The sequence below is a fragment of the Metarhizium robertsii genome (assembly GCF_000187425.2).
Source record: "Metarhizium robertsii ARSEF 23 chromosome Unknown MAA_Scf_11, whole genome shotgun sequence".
Classification (NCBI taxonomy): domain Eukaryota; kingdom Fungi; phylum Ascomycota; class Sordariomycetes; order Hypocreales; family Clavicipitaceae; genus Metarhizium; species Metarhizium robertsii.
This window is the reverse complement of record NW_011942151.1, coordinates 380,796-397,038: the sequence shown is the minus strand read 5'-3', so window position 1 is coordinate 397,038 and position 16,243 is coordinate 380,796. Positions and strand designations below refer to the sequence as shown.

The 16,243-nt window shown below is 51.2% G+C and overlaps 4 protein-coding genes across 4 annotated transcripts; 2 read left to right on the top strand and 2 right to left on the bottom strand.

Annotated features, from left to right (window-relative positions):
• Nucleotides 1–1,769: 1,769 nt before the first annotated feature.
• On the top strand, nucleotides 1,770–2,861 carry MAA_06667 (porphyromonas-type peptidyl-arginine deiminase; the record flags this gene model as incomplete). Its single annotated transcript, XM_007824665.1, has 1 exon — nucleotides 1,770–2,861. The coding sequence occupies one exon, from the start codon at nucleotides 1,770–1,772 to the stop codon at nucleotides 2,859–2,861; it is 1,092 nt and encodes a 363-aa protein (XP_007822856.1).
• Nucleotides 2,862–7,011: 4,150 nt separating this feature from the next.
• MAA_06666 (GMP synthase) lies at nucleotides 7,012–9,961 on the bottom strand (the record flags this gene model as incomplete). The annotated part of the gene is made up of 19 exons (XM_007824664.2): nucleotides 7,012–7,048; nucleotides 7,106–7,164; nucleotides 7,217–7,369; nucleotides 7,423–7,537; nucleotides 7,611–7,677; nucleotides 7,966–8,043; nucleotides 8,104–8,147; nucleotides 8,196–8,272; nucleotides 8,324–8,355; nucleotides 8,414–8,801; nucleotides 8,854–8,882; nucleotides 8,944–9,016; nucleotides 9,066–9,190; nucleotides 9,243–9,307; nucleotides 9,367–9,375; nucleotides 9,434–9,473; nucleotides 9,524–9,556; nucleotides 9,609–9,756; nucleotides 9,917–9,961. The coding sequence occupies 19 exons, from the start codon at nucleotides 9,959–9,961 to the stop codon at nucleotides 7,012–7,014; spliced, it is 1,617 nt and encodes a 538-aa protein (XP_007822855.2).
• A 394-nt stretch (nucleotides 9,962–10,355) lies between these two features.
• On the bottom strand, nucleotides 10,356–11,278 carry MAA_06665 (uncharacterized protein; the record flags this gene model as incomplete). Its single annotated transcript, XM_007824663.1, has 2 exons — nucleotides 10,356–10,670; nucleotides 10,727–11,278. The coding sequence occupies 2 exons, from the start codon at nucleotides 11,276–11,278 to the stop codon at nucleotides 10,356–10,358; spliced, it is 867 nt and encodes a 288-aa protein (XP_007822854.1).
• Nucleotides 11,279–11,950: 672 nt separating this feature from the next.
• MAA_06664 (phosphoribosyl transferase domain protein) lies at nucleotides 11,951–15,403 on the top strand (the record flags this gene model as incomplete). The annotated part of the gene is made up of 1 exon (XM_007824662.2): nucleotides 11,951–15,403. The coding sequence occupies one exon, from the start codon at nucleotides 11,951–11,953 to the stop codon at nucleotides 15,401–15,403; it is 3,453 nt and encodes a 1,150-aa protein (XP_007822853.2).
• Nucleotides 15,404–16,243: the final 840 nt, after the last annotated feature.

Sequence of the window (16,243 nt, the reverse complement as noted above, 5' to 3'; positions counted from 1 at the left end):
TAAACGCCAACCAGGGACTCTCCAAGCAGACGGATCTTTCCCACACCACCCAAGCTCAACGTGTGAACCAGCCCCCTCTTGTTCTTTGTGCAGCACCTACATATACATATGCAGTATATGCGAGCCACCCTGGCATTGCTCCCTACCCGCTGTTTTCCAGGACGAGGGCCGCCTCGAATCGTAAAGAGAAATTCAACTCGCTCACTAGTTTCCGAGATAGTTACTTGAGGGGTCAATGCTTCCGCTGAGGCTGGTGTACCGAATTCATCGGCTCTGCCCCATGGCTGTCCTTCTTTTTCCTTTTCACGACGATAATCCGCTTCATTCTTGATTCCCCCCGTGGCAATATCATAGCCAGAATTCTCGGCTGGTACAGCGGCATGGCGACTCCAAGCCAGAGAGGGGAAGGCAAGTGTGAGCATCACCTGTTTCACATGAAAGCGGCAGCCACTTGACAAATCGGGAGCCTTGCACCTTGTATTCCTTGTATTCCCGCTCAAGGCCGTGCGACCGAAACAATTCGACAATGGCGCCATGCAAGTCGAAGATCCACGTCCAAAGCGGATAGCACAGCCAGCCACAGTTTTGAAACCTTGGGCGTGATGGCAGGTCAATCCCAGAAGTAAACGATTTCCTCACCGTCTTAAAGCTCACTTCTAGACAAGTAGACAAGTTCCATCTTGGGCTTCCCATCCAGATGAGCACTGTAGCCGAGTCGGAAACTACTTGGGTACTAAGCCGCTTGGTGCGTATTGTCGATACATATATATGCGTTGTTCGGGGGAGCACAACGCTTGCTTCTGAAGCGTCGACCTGCAGATTCCAAGCATCCATTGCTCCATTGAGCATTTGATAGTCGTGCCGTGTCCAATCCAATGAATAGCAGTGTTGCCACTCCGGCCAGGGGCCCGACTCGTGTCTTAGATGTCGCAATGGGGTTGGACGAGAATGAAACCCTCAAGCAATTCATCACGATACCATGACTCGGCCTGCCGAAAGAACCGGAGTCTTGACCTTGGCCAGCTAGCGACCTGAGCCCATGGCGACTGGTGATTCGCACACCAGCCATGTAACCTGCAAAACATGTTTGCACCTCTGCAGGCTACGTGTCAAAACGGCCAGATCATCCAATGTTTACGGAGTAATAGGTGGTTCTACGACTTGTACGGTCCTGTCTCAGATTGCTCAGAGACATGGCTGTCACAGGTGAGCTGGACACAAGTATGCTGTATACCTAGTACAGAGTACGTTGCAAGCACCATGCATGGAGATGGATCGAGTTGCGAAGCATGTGGGACAGCATTAACAAAGCAAGTCTTGGGAAGTTGGTTTGCCAATGAGAATTTACACCACCTTCAGACAAGAGCTGTATACTACCTTGTACGTAGTATTCTATGGACAAGTCACCGAAAATGACCCAACACCTGCTTAATCCCTCAACACTAAATACTCTGCGCATACGCTCCGTGTCACTCCTCAGCCGGCACCTGCTAGACCGTCCATGCGCCCCAGTAGCTCTTGGTAGAGCACCAACGTGGCTGACGTCTTTAAAAGCATGATGCAAAAAGCAAGTGTGCTTTTTATGAGAGGTGTTACTAAAAGGTAAAAGGCCGGCAGCAAACGTGTATAAATACTCTTCGTTTCCTCGCTCAAAACGAAGCGAAACTTGAACTTCAACCTATTTTCCACCCGCACGTCTTTACTCTCAAGTCTTCATCTTTCCCAAGCTTTACCTACACAAATACCATCATCACTCTTTGCTTCCAGTCATGTCCGGCTATACCCTTCGCCGTCGTGCAGAGTGGACGCCTCACAGCGGCATCATCCTCGGCTGGCCGGGCTTGGAGGGAATACTCAAGGACTACCCCGAGTTTCTGGCCCAAGCAACACGGGAAGTGTCCAATATTGCCCAGGCCGTCGCCCACTTCGAGCCCGTCACCCTCGTGGTGGGCGCCGAGCGCATCGAAGAGGCAGAGGTGTACTTTAACGAGATTGAGACCCCCTTCTCAATCAGGCTGCACCGCATTCAAGGCGATAGCATGGACATCTGGATGAGGGACATCGCGCCCGTCTTTGTTATCAAGGAGAATCCCGGAGAGGGCACCCTCGCGGGTCTCGACTACAACTTCAACGGCTGGGGCGGCAAATACCCTACGCCGACTACCCGCGAGCTGGCTCGCATAATCCTCCGGGACCTGGGAATCGAACGCATCGAGACGTCAATCGTCACAGAGGGCGGCGCCCTAGAGACCGATGGCGAAGGGACCCTGATACTAACAGAGAGTTCGATTGTGAATGATAACAGAAACCCCGGCAAGAGTCGTCAAGATATCGAGGAGGAGCTCATACGCACTCTTGGCGTTGAAAAGATTATCTGGATACCAGGTAGAGACGGGCTCGACTCAACTGACTGCCACATCGACGCCCTTGCCCGCTTCGCCCGCCCGGGCGTCATCCTCTTGAGCAGGGCCAACGAGGTCAAGCCGACCGACTGGACAGTCGTCTACGAGGAAGCCCGTAGTATCCTTGGCTCTGCTACCGACGCCAAGGGCCGTCCGTTTGAGATTATCGAGGTGGAGGAGCCCGACGAGGATCTCTTTGAGCCCCCTCCCAAGGGCATCAAGGGCGTCAAGGGCATCGACGATGACCGTGCTGTGCGCAGCTATGTCAATTATTTATTGGTGAATGGAGGCATCATTCTACCTCAGTTTGGCGACCCGGCACATGACGCCGCGGCTATCAGGGTTACGCAACGCGTTTTTGGCGAGGAAAGAAAAATCTACCCCGTTCTCATTGAGCAGCTGCCTGTATTAGGTGGCGGTGTTCACTGCGCTACGCAAGAAATCCCAGAGTTGCCTTGAATTGGAGGTACTTTCCCTTGCGTGGTCTCTTACAGTGCTCGTTTTTTTTTTGTCGTCTGCCGTTCGATTTCAAGATAGCCGAGATAGTACCCTGGTGCGCAGCCTGCCTTAAATTGATTCCTGCGGTCACAGACCACAGTGTAATGATGGGATATGGCCTTGGAGCCTCTAATCATTTCCTCGTAAAGTATCATGCCATGCTGACTGGGAAGTATCATCCTGTATCGCTTTGGTCCAGGCAGGCGAGATTACACACGAGTGCGTGTTTTCTCGGCATTATCGTATCTTTGCCATGTTTACCGCGGTTCATGCAGCATGGGTTTCATGGCTAGAAAGTCATGGCAAGCCTGAAGGGTTGATAGTATCGAGAAACTACGCGCTCGCCAACCGCTCCCGCGGATCCCAGAAGAGGCAGTGATGATCCTATCCCGAGTCCCTACCCTAGCTGAGCCTCCAAAACTCCGTCACCGAATTTTCAGCCCCGGAGACGAGCATTGCGCAGTCTTCTCAATCCTAGAACCCTGGTACCGTGCCGTCAAGCGAGTGTGGCCAGATAGCTGACCACGACAACATCGGTGAAGCAATTCCGCAGAGCGATGACGAATTATATACACGCTGTAGTATAGCTCGACCCGCCTCCGCTAAATCACCCGCATCGGGTTGCAACAGCCCAGTCTCGGTCAACAGCGGGGACTTTTGTCTGTTCCGTTTCAATGTTGTCTACTCCGTAGGGAACGACGAAGCTTTTGAGCGGTGAGCACCATGATACATGACGTACCAGCCACAAAGATTGCTACCCGAGAAGACATATTGCCAACATGCTGGTTCAAGACCTGCATACCCCGTTGTCACCTCGGTCTGTACTCTGCTCTTCAACCTTCTACGTCTCTCCGCTCATTATTTTGCACTTGATGTAGCTGCATGTTTCACTCCAGCAACGCCTCTTTTGCCCATCTAGTAGTTACTAAAGATGGCTCTTTGGTCTTTGGTCTCGTAGAGTTGAAGCTCATCCAGCCATTACCGGGCGCAGTCCATGGCAACGAGTACAACTGCCGCATCACAACAAATCATCTTACCGGAGTCGGATAGCCAAGAATCTGCCCGCGTTCCATGTATCACATCTAAACGTGGGCTCAGTGACACCCAAAACGGCGTCTCAGTCAACGTCACACATTGTATCAAGATGTGCCTACCATGTTTTCTTGCATGGATAAAAGATGGCGGCAGGTTCTGTCTGCAGCAGGAAGAACAAGAGTAATAACGATTTTGTATAAAGTAGCTTAGATAAGAACATGTTTCGTAACGTGACAAATGCATGGCTTAGCTGCCCGAGATCAGAAAAGAGACCAGCCTGACCTGCAAGGATATGTAGCGATGAGATTCCTCTGTGGCGTGACGTACATGCCCTTTACAGCGCAAATGCTTCCTTTTTCAGTCCAGCTGCAGGTAATGTGTGCCAGTGGCTACCTGAGGCAAGAGTTTCGAAAAATGTCAATCCGCAAGAGCCTTCCTTCCCGCGGTGTAGCCTCTCTTGGTGCATCATCCTGGATGCTACCTTGTTGGAAAGGTCTTGAGACCCGATGTTGTATTGCTGCCACTAGCGCACGGCTCACAGTCGGACGCTTCTGGGGCTTGATGCATACCAGATTCAGAAAACTTGTTGCATCTCATATGTTGTCCTCCTCTCCGGCTGGGCTGTATAAGTATCCTCAGCGTCCGTACTCTACGACCACGTTGCGTCCATACTCCAATTCCGAGCATCAATTACCAATCCAATTTCTTGTATTTATATCAAACTAAATACCAAACAACCAAAACTACTAAAATGGCTACATCTACTATTAGTGTCATTAATGAGGGAACGTTCACTGCTGTTGTGATATTCACCGCCAGGGGCAAGCTCGAGCTCGACTATGTCTAGAGCGTTCCTCGAAGGAGTTGCGAGTTGAAGGATCCTGAAATTGTGCTTCTGGTTTGCACATGTCCCAGCAGGACGTGGTTATCGGCAAAGAATTTTCTCCCCCAGTGTTTGAATCCGAGCTCTTAGCCTGGTCACCTGTTTAAAGCCACTTGGCGATATCCAGATGGAATAAAATCGTTGGAACTAAAATAGCTGCCTCATGGACATGTACATTGCCTACCGTCTAGAGCATCTCCTTCAAGAAGCTGGATTTAAAGTCGTATCCAAGACATCCAGCTGTAGTATTAAGAGGGGGTTATTTATTTAAAGGTTATAAACTAGACTTATTATAAGATTATTGAGCAAATTGTACTACAAGGTTGGTTTGAAAACTACAAATGAACAGGCATGACGCACCAGAGTCCGTCTAGTTGGTATGCTGGCAACTCAATCATCGCCATGTCATGTCCCGAGTCTATCTGTAAATGCCCACTCCCGAATTTGCTACGCCACCAGACAGAGTCCTGTCGATAATACACCCAACCATGTGCCCCCATGTCCTGAAGGACGGCCAAACCATGTATCTATTTTCGGACATGTAATGTAACGCAAAAGACATCCAAGAACTTATAGACGCCGGCAAGGCGAGTGGCACAAAGAGTTCTAGTTGGTCTACAGAGGCGATGGGCTGCGCCTGCCTTAAAATAAAGGGAATAGTGGACGGTAATTTGGTTGGCACGGTTCTGAGTACTTGAGGTGAGGGCTTATGGCGGCACAAAAAGACAGGGAAATATTGCCTGTTGGTTCAAAGTATTTTGCTGATCGCAGTTTTGGGGGTAATCCTATTACGACTGGATTCGGACATGGTACATTTAAAACACGCGGTAAATTTGTTATGCCCTAATGTTGGCCCGTTTGGGAAGCTGACCAAGTCCCGTCAAACTAGCCAAGGACAATGCCGGCGTCTTGAAGGCCATCCAAGCCCACAAGGACCGTCTCTATCGCGTCATTACACGCACAGCTCAGTTCATGCTTTCTTTCGATTCCCAACATGACTCCCGGATATCCTGCGGGTGGTTCATGTCGGTAGTGGCCAACGCATCCGTTGAATCAAGAAAGAGATTGGTTCGCACCATGTCCCATCCTAGGGTACAACCAATAGCCCTTCAATTTCTACTTGGGCAGCGGATTTGGACCAAGGATATGTTGAGTATCCTAAAACTGATCTTGACAATCTCAGGTTGGTCGACGATTTCTTTTTAGCGTATTTTGGAGTTGCGCATTGCCCAGACGCCACATTCCTTTACAGTGGGACGTACAACAAGTTGCGAGCCTTATATCCGGCGCAATGAAGAATGCTCTGGATTCGGTCACAGTCAGGACGTCGAGTCGGCTTCACAACCTTGCAATCGTTGTGGCAGGACATGCGCGAACAACTCTATGAGGGATCATCTGCGCATTTGTAAAGGAAAGTGCAGCGAGTGTGAGAAAACTCGTGTCCCGTGCATCCAGAAATCAGCAAATGGCTGCTGTGACCGCTGCGACATACTTGGATATGAGTATGCCAACTTCTCCCACGAGGACCACGTCATACTAAATGACTTTAAGGTCTGCCATCGATGTGAGAATGACATAGCATGGGCGTACTTTGATAGATCTTGACATCAGCTCGGGCATCCCTTTTGTAAGAACGAGGTTCGGCCACCACAAGAAACAAGGCTGCGAAAGTAGTACCAGCAAGGGATTTGAATGTACAAGCTCTTCTTACGCCGATGCTCTAGATACCACGGAGAAACCATGTAGGCGTTGTGGCACGTCTCTCTTAGAACGCCGACTCCCATGGCACGAGAGCCGTTGAAACAGCAAGTGCCGTCGTTGCCGAGACCTTGACGTGCCTTGAACTCGCTTGCGAGGAGGAAGGGGGAAGTGCGACAGATGCACTCAAGATCAAGAAGAGCGCGACAGACCATGGTTCAGGGATAAGGACGATCGAGCTTAAATGGGCACCAAGAACTTGTAGCTAGAGACACCGAAGGTTCTGGAAGGGGTGTGTCCATTGTCGCAAATTGATATCTTTACTGCACGCGGCGCGTCCTCTCCAAAGACGGCCAGCATCATGGTGCAATTCATTCTGAGCCCATTCGCCCTTTTCATTCTATGTGCCTTTATCTAGAAAAGTCTGCAAACGGTATAGAACTCACTTTTTATTCTTCTTCCCAGCCCACGCTGGCAAGTATTCCATCATGCCGCCTATTCCAGCTCAATGGTGCCAGGAGGCTTTGAAGTTCTAGTACGACTGTATTAGCACGAAGCTCGAGATTCAAAAGGGCCATCAGTTCCTTACAAATCATAGACAACACGGGACACACCATCTACCTGATTGCAAATGGCACGCGAGACCTCCTAGGTAAGGGATTAGTACGCGAAAGAACAATATGAGGGCCGGGTGATTTACTTGGAGGAAGGAGTTGTCAAAGTTGAACACCTCAGCGCTCATGAAGTCTTTGGTACGAACAGCGCGGAGGATTATAATGTAACCCCAAACGCGCATATCACCAAAAACACCAACACTACGACTAGTATCAAGACCAGCAAAGGCTTGGGACATCTAGGAGAGAATGTTTAGCTTGCACTCATCTTGACCTGTGTGACGCGCCCTACCTGGTCGTAAAGGCCAGCCTCCTTGATCATGTTGATGAAGATATTGTCAGCCTTGCGGGCGATCTCAACTCGCTCCTTGGTGACGTCGCCAAGAATCCTGATGGCAATTCCCGGTCTGCATTCGATTTAGTTAGCAGACGCTTCAAAGCTGGCAAGGAGAATGAGAAGCTCGAGGGTGATCAACATACCCGGGGAATGGGTGCCTGTTTACCAGCGACTCGTGTATGCCGAGTTGCCGACCAATTGCCTGCAAAGCTTAGTAAAAGTGAAGTCAAGAATTCCCCCCTTTATTAACTTACCCTCACTTCATCTTTCTGTGCAGTATTGTTAGCTCCATGGCCGAGCGTATTTAAGACAAGTATAAGACTCACAAATAAAAGTCTGAGCGGCTCGATAAGCTGTGATAGAAGTCATGTTAGATTTCACTACGTGATAAAAGATAGAAGTGTACTTACACGTAAGCCTTGCTAAATAAACCGTCTTAGTCAGTGTGATCAAACTTGGCTAAGCGGTGTTCGACTTACGCCATTCATCATTCGCTACATGCTGGTAAGTAACAGGGAAGTGGATCATAGACGTTGATTTTTCTTACCTCAGGCAACCCGCCAGTATTATGATGAGCTATCTCTAGTTAGCTGGTGTCCAGTTCTTGCACGACTTCATCGAGCTTTATCGGCTTACTCTTGATTGTCGCTGAGGGTCCTCTCCACGAGAGCGACTCGATACTGAAATGCTATTAGCTTGGACTCGACATTACAAGCTCAACGACTTACACATCAGGGTATAGTGTCCCTTGCAAGAACCACTCGACCTTCCCGGAATTTGGTGTGTTTTCTGCTTCTTTTTCGATCTTGTGGGCCATGTTAGTAAGTCTTCCACACCTTCAGAGAAAGGCGCGTACCCTTATAGCCTCTTTCTCGAACACATCGATGACTTTGGTGTAGTCAGTATCATTGTTGCGAACCCATCCAAGATAACTCGGAGTACGTACATGTCGACCCAATTATCTTTCGCTTCTTTTCGGGATCGGTAACACCCTCGAGACGACTCAAGAACAGCTCGCCGGCATCGACAACGGTGAGATTGATACCGAGGTGGTCCCTGAGATTTTTCTTGACCTCCTCGAACTCGTTGAGACGCATACAGCCGTTGTTGATACCTATCGCGATGAAGCGGTCCCCAATGGCTTCACGCATCAAAGTCGCTCCAACAGTGCTGTCGACACCGCCACTCACGCCACCAATGACGAGAGCTTTGGGACCAACGAGGTCCCGGATGCGAGCGATCTCGAGCTCAACAAAGTTGCCCATTTTCCAGTTTGCTTGAGCTCCGCAGATGTTGACGCTGAAGTTGAACAGGAGATCGGTTCCGCGGGGGGTCTAGATCCGAATGTCAGAGGGAGTTCTAATGTAAGGCCTTGGAGGGACGAACATGTTCGAGCTCAGGGTGAAATTGGACACCTAGTCACCCTGTTAGCATCCTGCCTTGCTGAGCTACAAAGGTAGCCTAAGGAAGACAAACCAAAGATAGGCTTCTCCTCGTGGGCGATGCCGGCGAACTCTGAGTTCTTGGTGGCAGCAATGACCACAAAGTCCTGCTAGAGTTAGTAAGTTTCCCAAAAATTCGAATGAAAATTCACTCACCTTGGGTAAGTTAATTAGCTTGTCAAAATGGGACATGAAGACAGAAATTCCGTCTCCCAGCCCGGCGAAAAGCCGGTCGGCATGACTGTTAACTTTAGTGATGGTGACGTCCGCGTGGCCATACTCTACGAGGAAGGGTCAGAAGTAATTTCAGATGGTGTTTCAAGCGTCACAAACCTCGTGCCTCTCCGCGAACAACATTACTTGAGTCGATTCGCCAAGCGATCTCCTGGCAACCATAGCTGGGGTCATTCATGTCAGTGTCATAGCGTGTATCGATGGGTGTTGGAGCAAGCCGCACCAAATACCACTGTACATCCGTGTTAGTCTAGGTTCAGAGTCTTGAGAGAAGGGTAGAAAACACTCACAGAATGGGTACATCGAGTTCAAAAACAGCAGGATCAACATCTACACATGTGAGTACATGTAACAGGACGTTTGGGAAACGGAAACCGTACGGGGTGAGCCCTCGTCATAGACAGAGGAAGGACCTAGTAGCTCAGTCAGACCTCAGCACAAACCATACATCAAGACATTTCACACCTCCAGAGAAGATAATTCCTTTGGGCTTCCATGGCAGCTCAGCGACCTTGGTGGTACACGGAAGTAGCTCAGCGAAGACGCCGAGAGCCCGAATCCGTCGCAGAATAAGATGGCTAGTTTGTGAGCCAAAGTCGAGTACAAGTATGGTCTGGAAAGACAGGGTCAGCTAGTCCACTCGTCTTACGGCTGTACATCGATTGCGCCTGCACGCTCTGTCTGCGGTGACCAATCGCAAATTGTGTAGAGTGACGACAAGGGAGCCTCGAGGCTCAAATTCTGGGCTTCTGCGGGGTAGTGGCGGTACATACGTCGAAGCTATTATGAGGCGCCTCGGCCTCAAGGGTAGAAGCCATTGTGATCGTGGTTTCGGCGGCGTATCGAGCAGATTGGTGGTATTCGCAAAGTTGGCTTCGCGAAAAAAAAAATCACTTTTGGTGGTGAGAGCCTTGCTTGACCCAAAAAATAGTGGGGCCTGGCACGATTGGAACGTATGGAGTATCTTCTAGCTTTGGTTGCGCCCCCAGATCCAATGCTTAGAGATCACGTGACACATTGCTTGGACTACAGAAGCCCAAAGCCTCCAACTCGGACACGACTCAGGTAGAAATGGCGTAGGCTAGAAATCTAACCGAGAAAGAAGATTTTGGAATATTCATTCGTCATATTCTTCTTCTAACCAACTATACGACTGTACACCCGCGCCCTGTCTTTTGTATAGGGGGCGGAACGAGTAGTTCCAGCTTATGGCTATACTCCTGTTTTATTTACGCCAATAAGGCTCATGAACTCGTCACGCGTCTTCTCCTCCTCCTTGAAGCAGCCGAGGACGCAGCTCGTGATAGTAGCGGTGCCTGTCTTTTCAACGCCACGCATCTCCATGCACATGTGGGACGACTCTATGACAACCGCGACGCCCCGAGGGCCGATGGTTTCCATGATAGCATCAGCGACCTGTTTAGTGAGGCGTTCCTGAATCTGCAGCCGTCGCGAGAACATCTCGGCTATGCGGGGGAGTTTAGAGAGCCCAATGACTTTCCCAGACGGGATATAACCGATGTGAATCTGAGCGTTTTCCTAAGCTTCAGGCTGAGGGAAATATGGATTTTAAAAAGACTTACTTTCCCCGTAAAGGGCAGAACATGGTGCTCGCATAGGCTGGAGAACTCAATGCCCTTGACAATGACCATTTCATGATGCTCCTCGTCAAAGAGTGCATTATTGACAACATCATCCACGTTGATCTGGTAGCCCTTGGTTAAGAACAACAGCGCATTCGCATACCGTGACGGCGTGGCCAACAGGCCCTCACGGTCGGGGTCCTCGCCCAAGCATTCGAGCAGCGTCCTCACGGCGCTGCGCATCTTCTCCAGCCGGGCTTCAACTTGCTCGGGCGTTTCATCAATGCGGCCGCGGGCGACTTTTCCGAAACCATTACGGCACTTCTTGGAAGCGTTGACAGGGCGGTCGGTAAGGGGCGCGTGAACGATGGAGGCATCAGCAGTGGGTAAAATCTCATCACGCTCAATATCCGTGTTCCTGCAGGCAGAATCGACGCTGATGTTTGAGGAGTCGGACATACTGGCCATGCTGAGGAGTTGCTTCTTGGATTGATCCATGAGGCACGGAGCAAGGTCTGATATCTGAGGAATAGCAGAGGGACGAGAAGGCATATTATAAGTGAAAGCATGAGGAAAAAGAGGCGCGATTACCATCACAGTCATCGGGATCAGGCGGTAGATTTTGGTGGCTCGAGCCTGGGGAGATTAAGAAAGCAGAGGCTAAAGATCAATGGAAAACCGAATGGACTGAGTCTTGTTTCATCACGTTTGATCACAAGACATGATTCTGTGCTCTGTAATACTCGCTGGCAACGACATGATTAGCCACTGAGTCACCGGCGGGTAGAGATAGCAGGCCGAAGCTCTACATAACCGTCATCACACCGCTGTTAGCGAGCTTTTGCCAATGGTCCTTGTTTCATGAATTCCCGCTCGCGTGTAGACGTTGCACCATCTCTGATTGCTATGCCGTGATGCTTTGTCTTAGGAGCAGATAGGGGCGGGACAAGATCAATAGCCAACCGCTGACACACATCCCGAGGCGGATGTAACAGCACGTATTTGTAGTACACGGCGGGTATATATATGCGTCACTTTGGGCATGTGTCACATTGGGAACCCACGTAGTTTGTGTGGCAAGGAAAATTCCCAAATAGGATTCCAACAAGCCGCTGCAATCCCCGCGCTGAGTCTATAAGTAGGTCCACGATCAACTCAAAAAAGACAACACTACATCGGCATCCATCATTTCATGAGATACATACATACACACAAGCCAAAAGAATGCCATTGACCACTCTGGAGTCCCTAAAACAGAGCCTTAGGCACAAGGGAACGACAACGTCATCATCCGCGAAGAGGCCGTTGTCTGACTCACAATATAGTGCTGGCTTCGAGATCCTCTTAGGGAGTTCAGGATGGCTGACGTACCAAGACTTTATCATTCCTCAACTATCTGCACTGCTAGACCCTCTTGTCAACTCAGGTGTCCGGATCTCGGTGCTGGAAGTCGGACCCGGTCCTAAAAGCGTACTTGGATATTTGCCCAGCCATGTGAGACGTAGCATCGGAAGATACTCTGCGTTTGAACCAAATGAACTGTTCGCTTCAAGGTTGAAGGAATGGCTTCACTCTACTTCGGGGGCAGGGATCCCACTCCCCTGTCTAGAAAGCCCGCCTGACATCCATCGGATTCCATTTGTTGTGGACAGCAGCGCCAGCTTCGACGGTATGGGTGACGGTGCCGACAAGTTTAACGTCATCCTATTCTGCCATAGCATGTACGGCATGAAACCGAAAAGCAGTTTCATCAAACGGGCGCTAGAATTGCTTGTTGAGCGGCCAGGCAGCGGATTCGTGGTGGTTTTCCATCGCGAGGAGACCTTGCACCTCGACAGCTTAACGTGCCACCAAACGACTTCTTTCCCTACTGGAGTCACTCGCGTGGCGGATGACGACACGGTGCTCGACCGCTTTGCCCCTTTTATCGCAGGATTCACCATGCAGGATGAGCACGCGGACAAGTCCACCCGAGCCGAGTGGCGCAAGGTGTGCCGCACTTTGGGCCATCGTGAGCAAGGCCATCAAGACCAGCTCCTATTCAGCTCGCCCGAAATCATGGCGGCCTTTACTCGGCATGCGACAGCGCTCACAGAACTGACGTCGCAGGTGCCATTAGGAACGGGAGATGGAGCGAAAAACCGCCAGGCTCGCCTCCGCCGTCCGGCCTCCATCGTTAGGCCGACCGATATTCGACACGTGCAGCAGTGCGTCTGTTGGGCTTTGGATCACGGCGTCGGCCTGACCGTAATCGGCGGGGGTCATAGCGGCCATTGCCTCTGGCCCAACGTCGTCTCCGTCGACATGGGCGCGTTTGACCAAGTACACATTGTCCAAGCCAGGGGCGAGGGAGGATCCGGACCTAACTTCGACTCCGGTTTCTTGGTTGTTGCCCAGGCCGGCTGCAAGACCGGGGACATCGTCCGCAAGGCCATGGCAGCGGGCCTGACTGTGCCCATGGGTGCGCGCCCAAGCGTAGGCGCAGGGCTGTGGCTACAGGGCGGTATTGGGCACCTGGCTCGGCTTCATGGACTCGCGTGTGATGCCATCGTTGGTGCCGTCATGGTCAGCGTCGCCGATGGTCGCGTCCTCTGCATCGGCAGGGTACCTAGCCAACACCGGCCGATCGATGCTGTGTGTCCGGATAACGAAGACGATCTATTATGGGCGATGAAAGGAGCTGGGACCAACTTTGGTGTCGTAATAAGCGTTACTTTCAAGGCTTGCCTGGCTCCGGTCTACTCGATCCGAAATTGGGTTATTCCGCTAAGCGACAGGTGTGAAGCGCAACTCAGACTCGGTGATTTCGATAAATTGGTCGCCGCCAAGTCCCCGCGAAATTCTTCTGTAGATGCGTATCTCTATTGGGAAAGGGACATGCTGTGCCTCGGCGTTTCCATGATCGAATCTTCCACATCTAAGCCCGCCTTCGGAGCGCCGACAGACACGCCCACGCCCATGAGTAGACTTTTTGGACCCGAAGACAATTACAATACTGTAAATGGCGTCGGTTTGTTTGAGACGGAAATGTACATGTCTGGCATGCATGGTGGGCATGGCGGCGACAAGACCTCGTCATTCAAGCGATGCTTATTCCTCAAACATATCGGGCAAGCCAACATGATCGAAATCTTGGTAACAGCAATTGAGACTCGTCCCTCGCCGCTCTGCTATCTCCATCTTCTGCAAGGCGGCGGAGCAGTCTGCGATGTAGCAGCTGACGCCACTGCTTTCGGGTGTCGCGACTGGGATTTTGCTTGTGTGGTGACTGGCGTCTGGTCCCGCGACCAAGATGGAACCGAAGCTGTTCAAGCTGCCGTACAATGGGTGTACAACGTCACCGCAGAGTTATTGCCCTTGAGCAGCGGAGTCTACGGCGCCGACCTGGGGCCGGACCCCAGAGACGCCGCTTTGGCAACCAAAGCTTTCGGTCCAAACCGGCTGCGCCTGATCCGCCTCAAGCAGATCTCGGATCCGCGAAAGGTCCTGGCTTACGCTTGTCCACTAGTCAAAGCACCAATGGCGCCGACGCTCATCATTCTCGTTACGGGCGAAAGCTGCGCAGGCAAGGATTATTGCGCCGACATCTGGGTCTCCGTCATCACCAGATGTGCCTCCATGAAGCTCACAGCACGCGTAATCGGCATCGGCGACACGACCAAGCGAGAATATGCAGAGGCTACTGGGGCCAATCTCCAGCGCCTGCTTCGGGACCGACGCTACAAAGAACAACACCGGGCTGCGTTGACGGCATTCTTCCAGGAACAGCTACGCCATCGACCTTTGCTGCGGGAGGAGCATTTTCTGAATGCGGTGAAAGACGCCATGGATATGGACGTGCTGCTCATCACAGGAATGAGGGACAAGGCACCCGTCGCAGCCTTTTCGCACTTGGTGCCAAGCAGCAGACTGCTTGAGGTTAGAATTCAAGCTAGTAATGAAACGCGACGGGCTCGTGGAAGCTGCCAAATCAGCGGCGACAATGACGACGGCACGGAGTGCTACCCACCCAGTTTGCTCTTCCACAATGACTCGATTGGCAATGAGGCGGCCAAGGAGTTTGCCCAAACCTATCTGCTTGCCTTCTTCCACGAGAATCTACAGCGACTGGCCAGCATGGTACGCCCGGTGCCTGGCTTCCCACGTCCTGGTATCGAATTCCGCCACGTGCTTGACATCTCCCAGCAGCCAGGCGGGCTGGACTTGTGCACGTCCCTGCTCCAAGCTCACTTTACGGGTGACTGGGCCAAAGTTGATTTGGTGGCGTGTTGCGAGGTTGGCGGCTTTGTCTATGCGTCGGTCTTGGCCTTGCGTGTCGGCGCGTCTCTAGCCTTGATTCGCGAAACCGGCAAGCTCCCTCCTCCCACGATTTCCGTCCGCAAAACCTCATCACACATCTCGTCCTGCGCCTCTCACGATGCGGGGGAGAAAGGGATCGAGGTGGGCCTGAATATAGTCCCAAGCGGCGCGTCCGTCGTGGTGGTGGACGATGTGCTTGCCACTGGGGAAACGCTTTGTGCGGTGCTGCAGCTTCTAGATGAAGCCGGAATCAGTGCTGACAAGGTCAGCGTCATGGTTGTGGCAGAGTTCCCTATTCACCGCGGCCGGGAACTGTTGCGTCGGCGTGGTTTTGGGGGAGCCAGGATCCAGAGCCTGTTGGTCTTTGACGGTGCTTGAGAAGAAGCGACATGACATGATGGTTCTGTCCATAACAGCAGAATTGGTGAAAGGATTAGTCAGCCGCCGCGTGAAAGGGTCAGCGTGGGCGGCAGTGGTGTTCCATTAACGCGCGAGTGTTAGGGTTAGGGTCAGCCGGTCGCCTTCATCACAACAAAGACAGCTGCAACATCCAGCGGCAGAAACATGGTCACACATGCACTTTCTAACTATATTGGGTTAAAATGTCTTTCAACCCAAAATATTGACGTGCGAGGAGTTATAAATGAAATGTTTCAAGGTAATAACTAACTATACTAGTCGCTATTCTCCCGAACAGAGGTTATTTGTAGCAAAAAGTGTAGTTGATTGAGCCAAGTTTTAAAGTAGCTTCACCGGCCCAAAACGAAAGTAACCATCATCAACCTCGCTGGTTAATGGTGCCCGCCAAAGACCAAATTTTCAAAAGTAAAAATGGCCAAGGAACGGCTCCCCCAGCTTCTCGGCCGTCTTGGAATTTAAAAAGAGCCCTGGAGGCAGCGAATGGAAAATGCCCTAATGTTCATGTACCGCTGGCTCTCATAGACCGTATAGGAAGGGCCATTACAGTTTGGTTCGCTTTTTCGTATGAGTCAGGCGGAACGATAAGAGGATGTGATATATGGTTTATGAATTTATTACATACTAGTGAATGTTGCAATGTTCGCCCGAGTCCACTAGTTTGATGGAGTTAATGCCTCGGTCGATGCTATCTACATATCAGCATAATAGTAGTTGGCAGGCTATGGAATTGTGTGCTCACAAAGGAGGTCCTAGGTTCCGACAGACTCCATTCACTGGGATATTTTCGCTCTGCCCGCT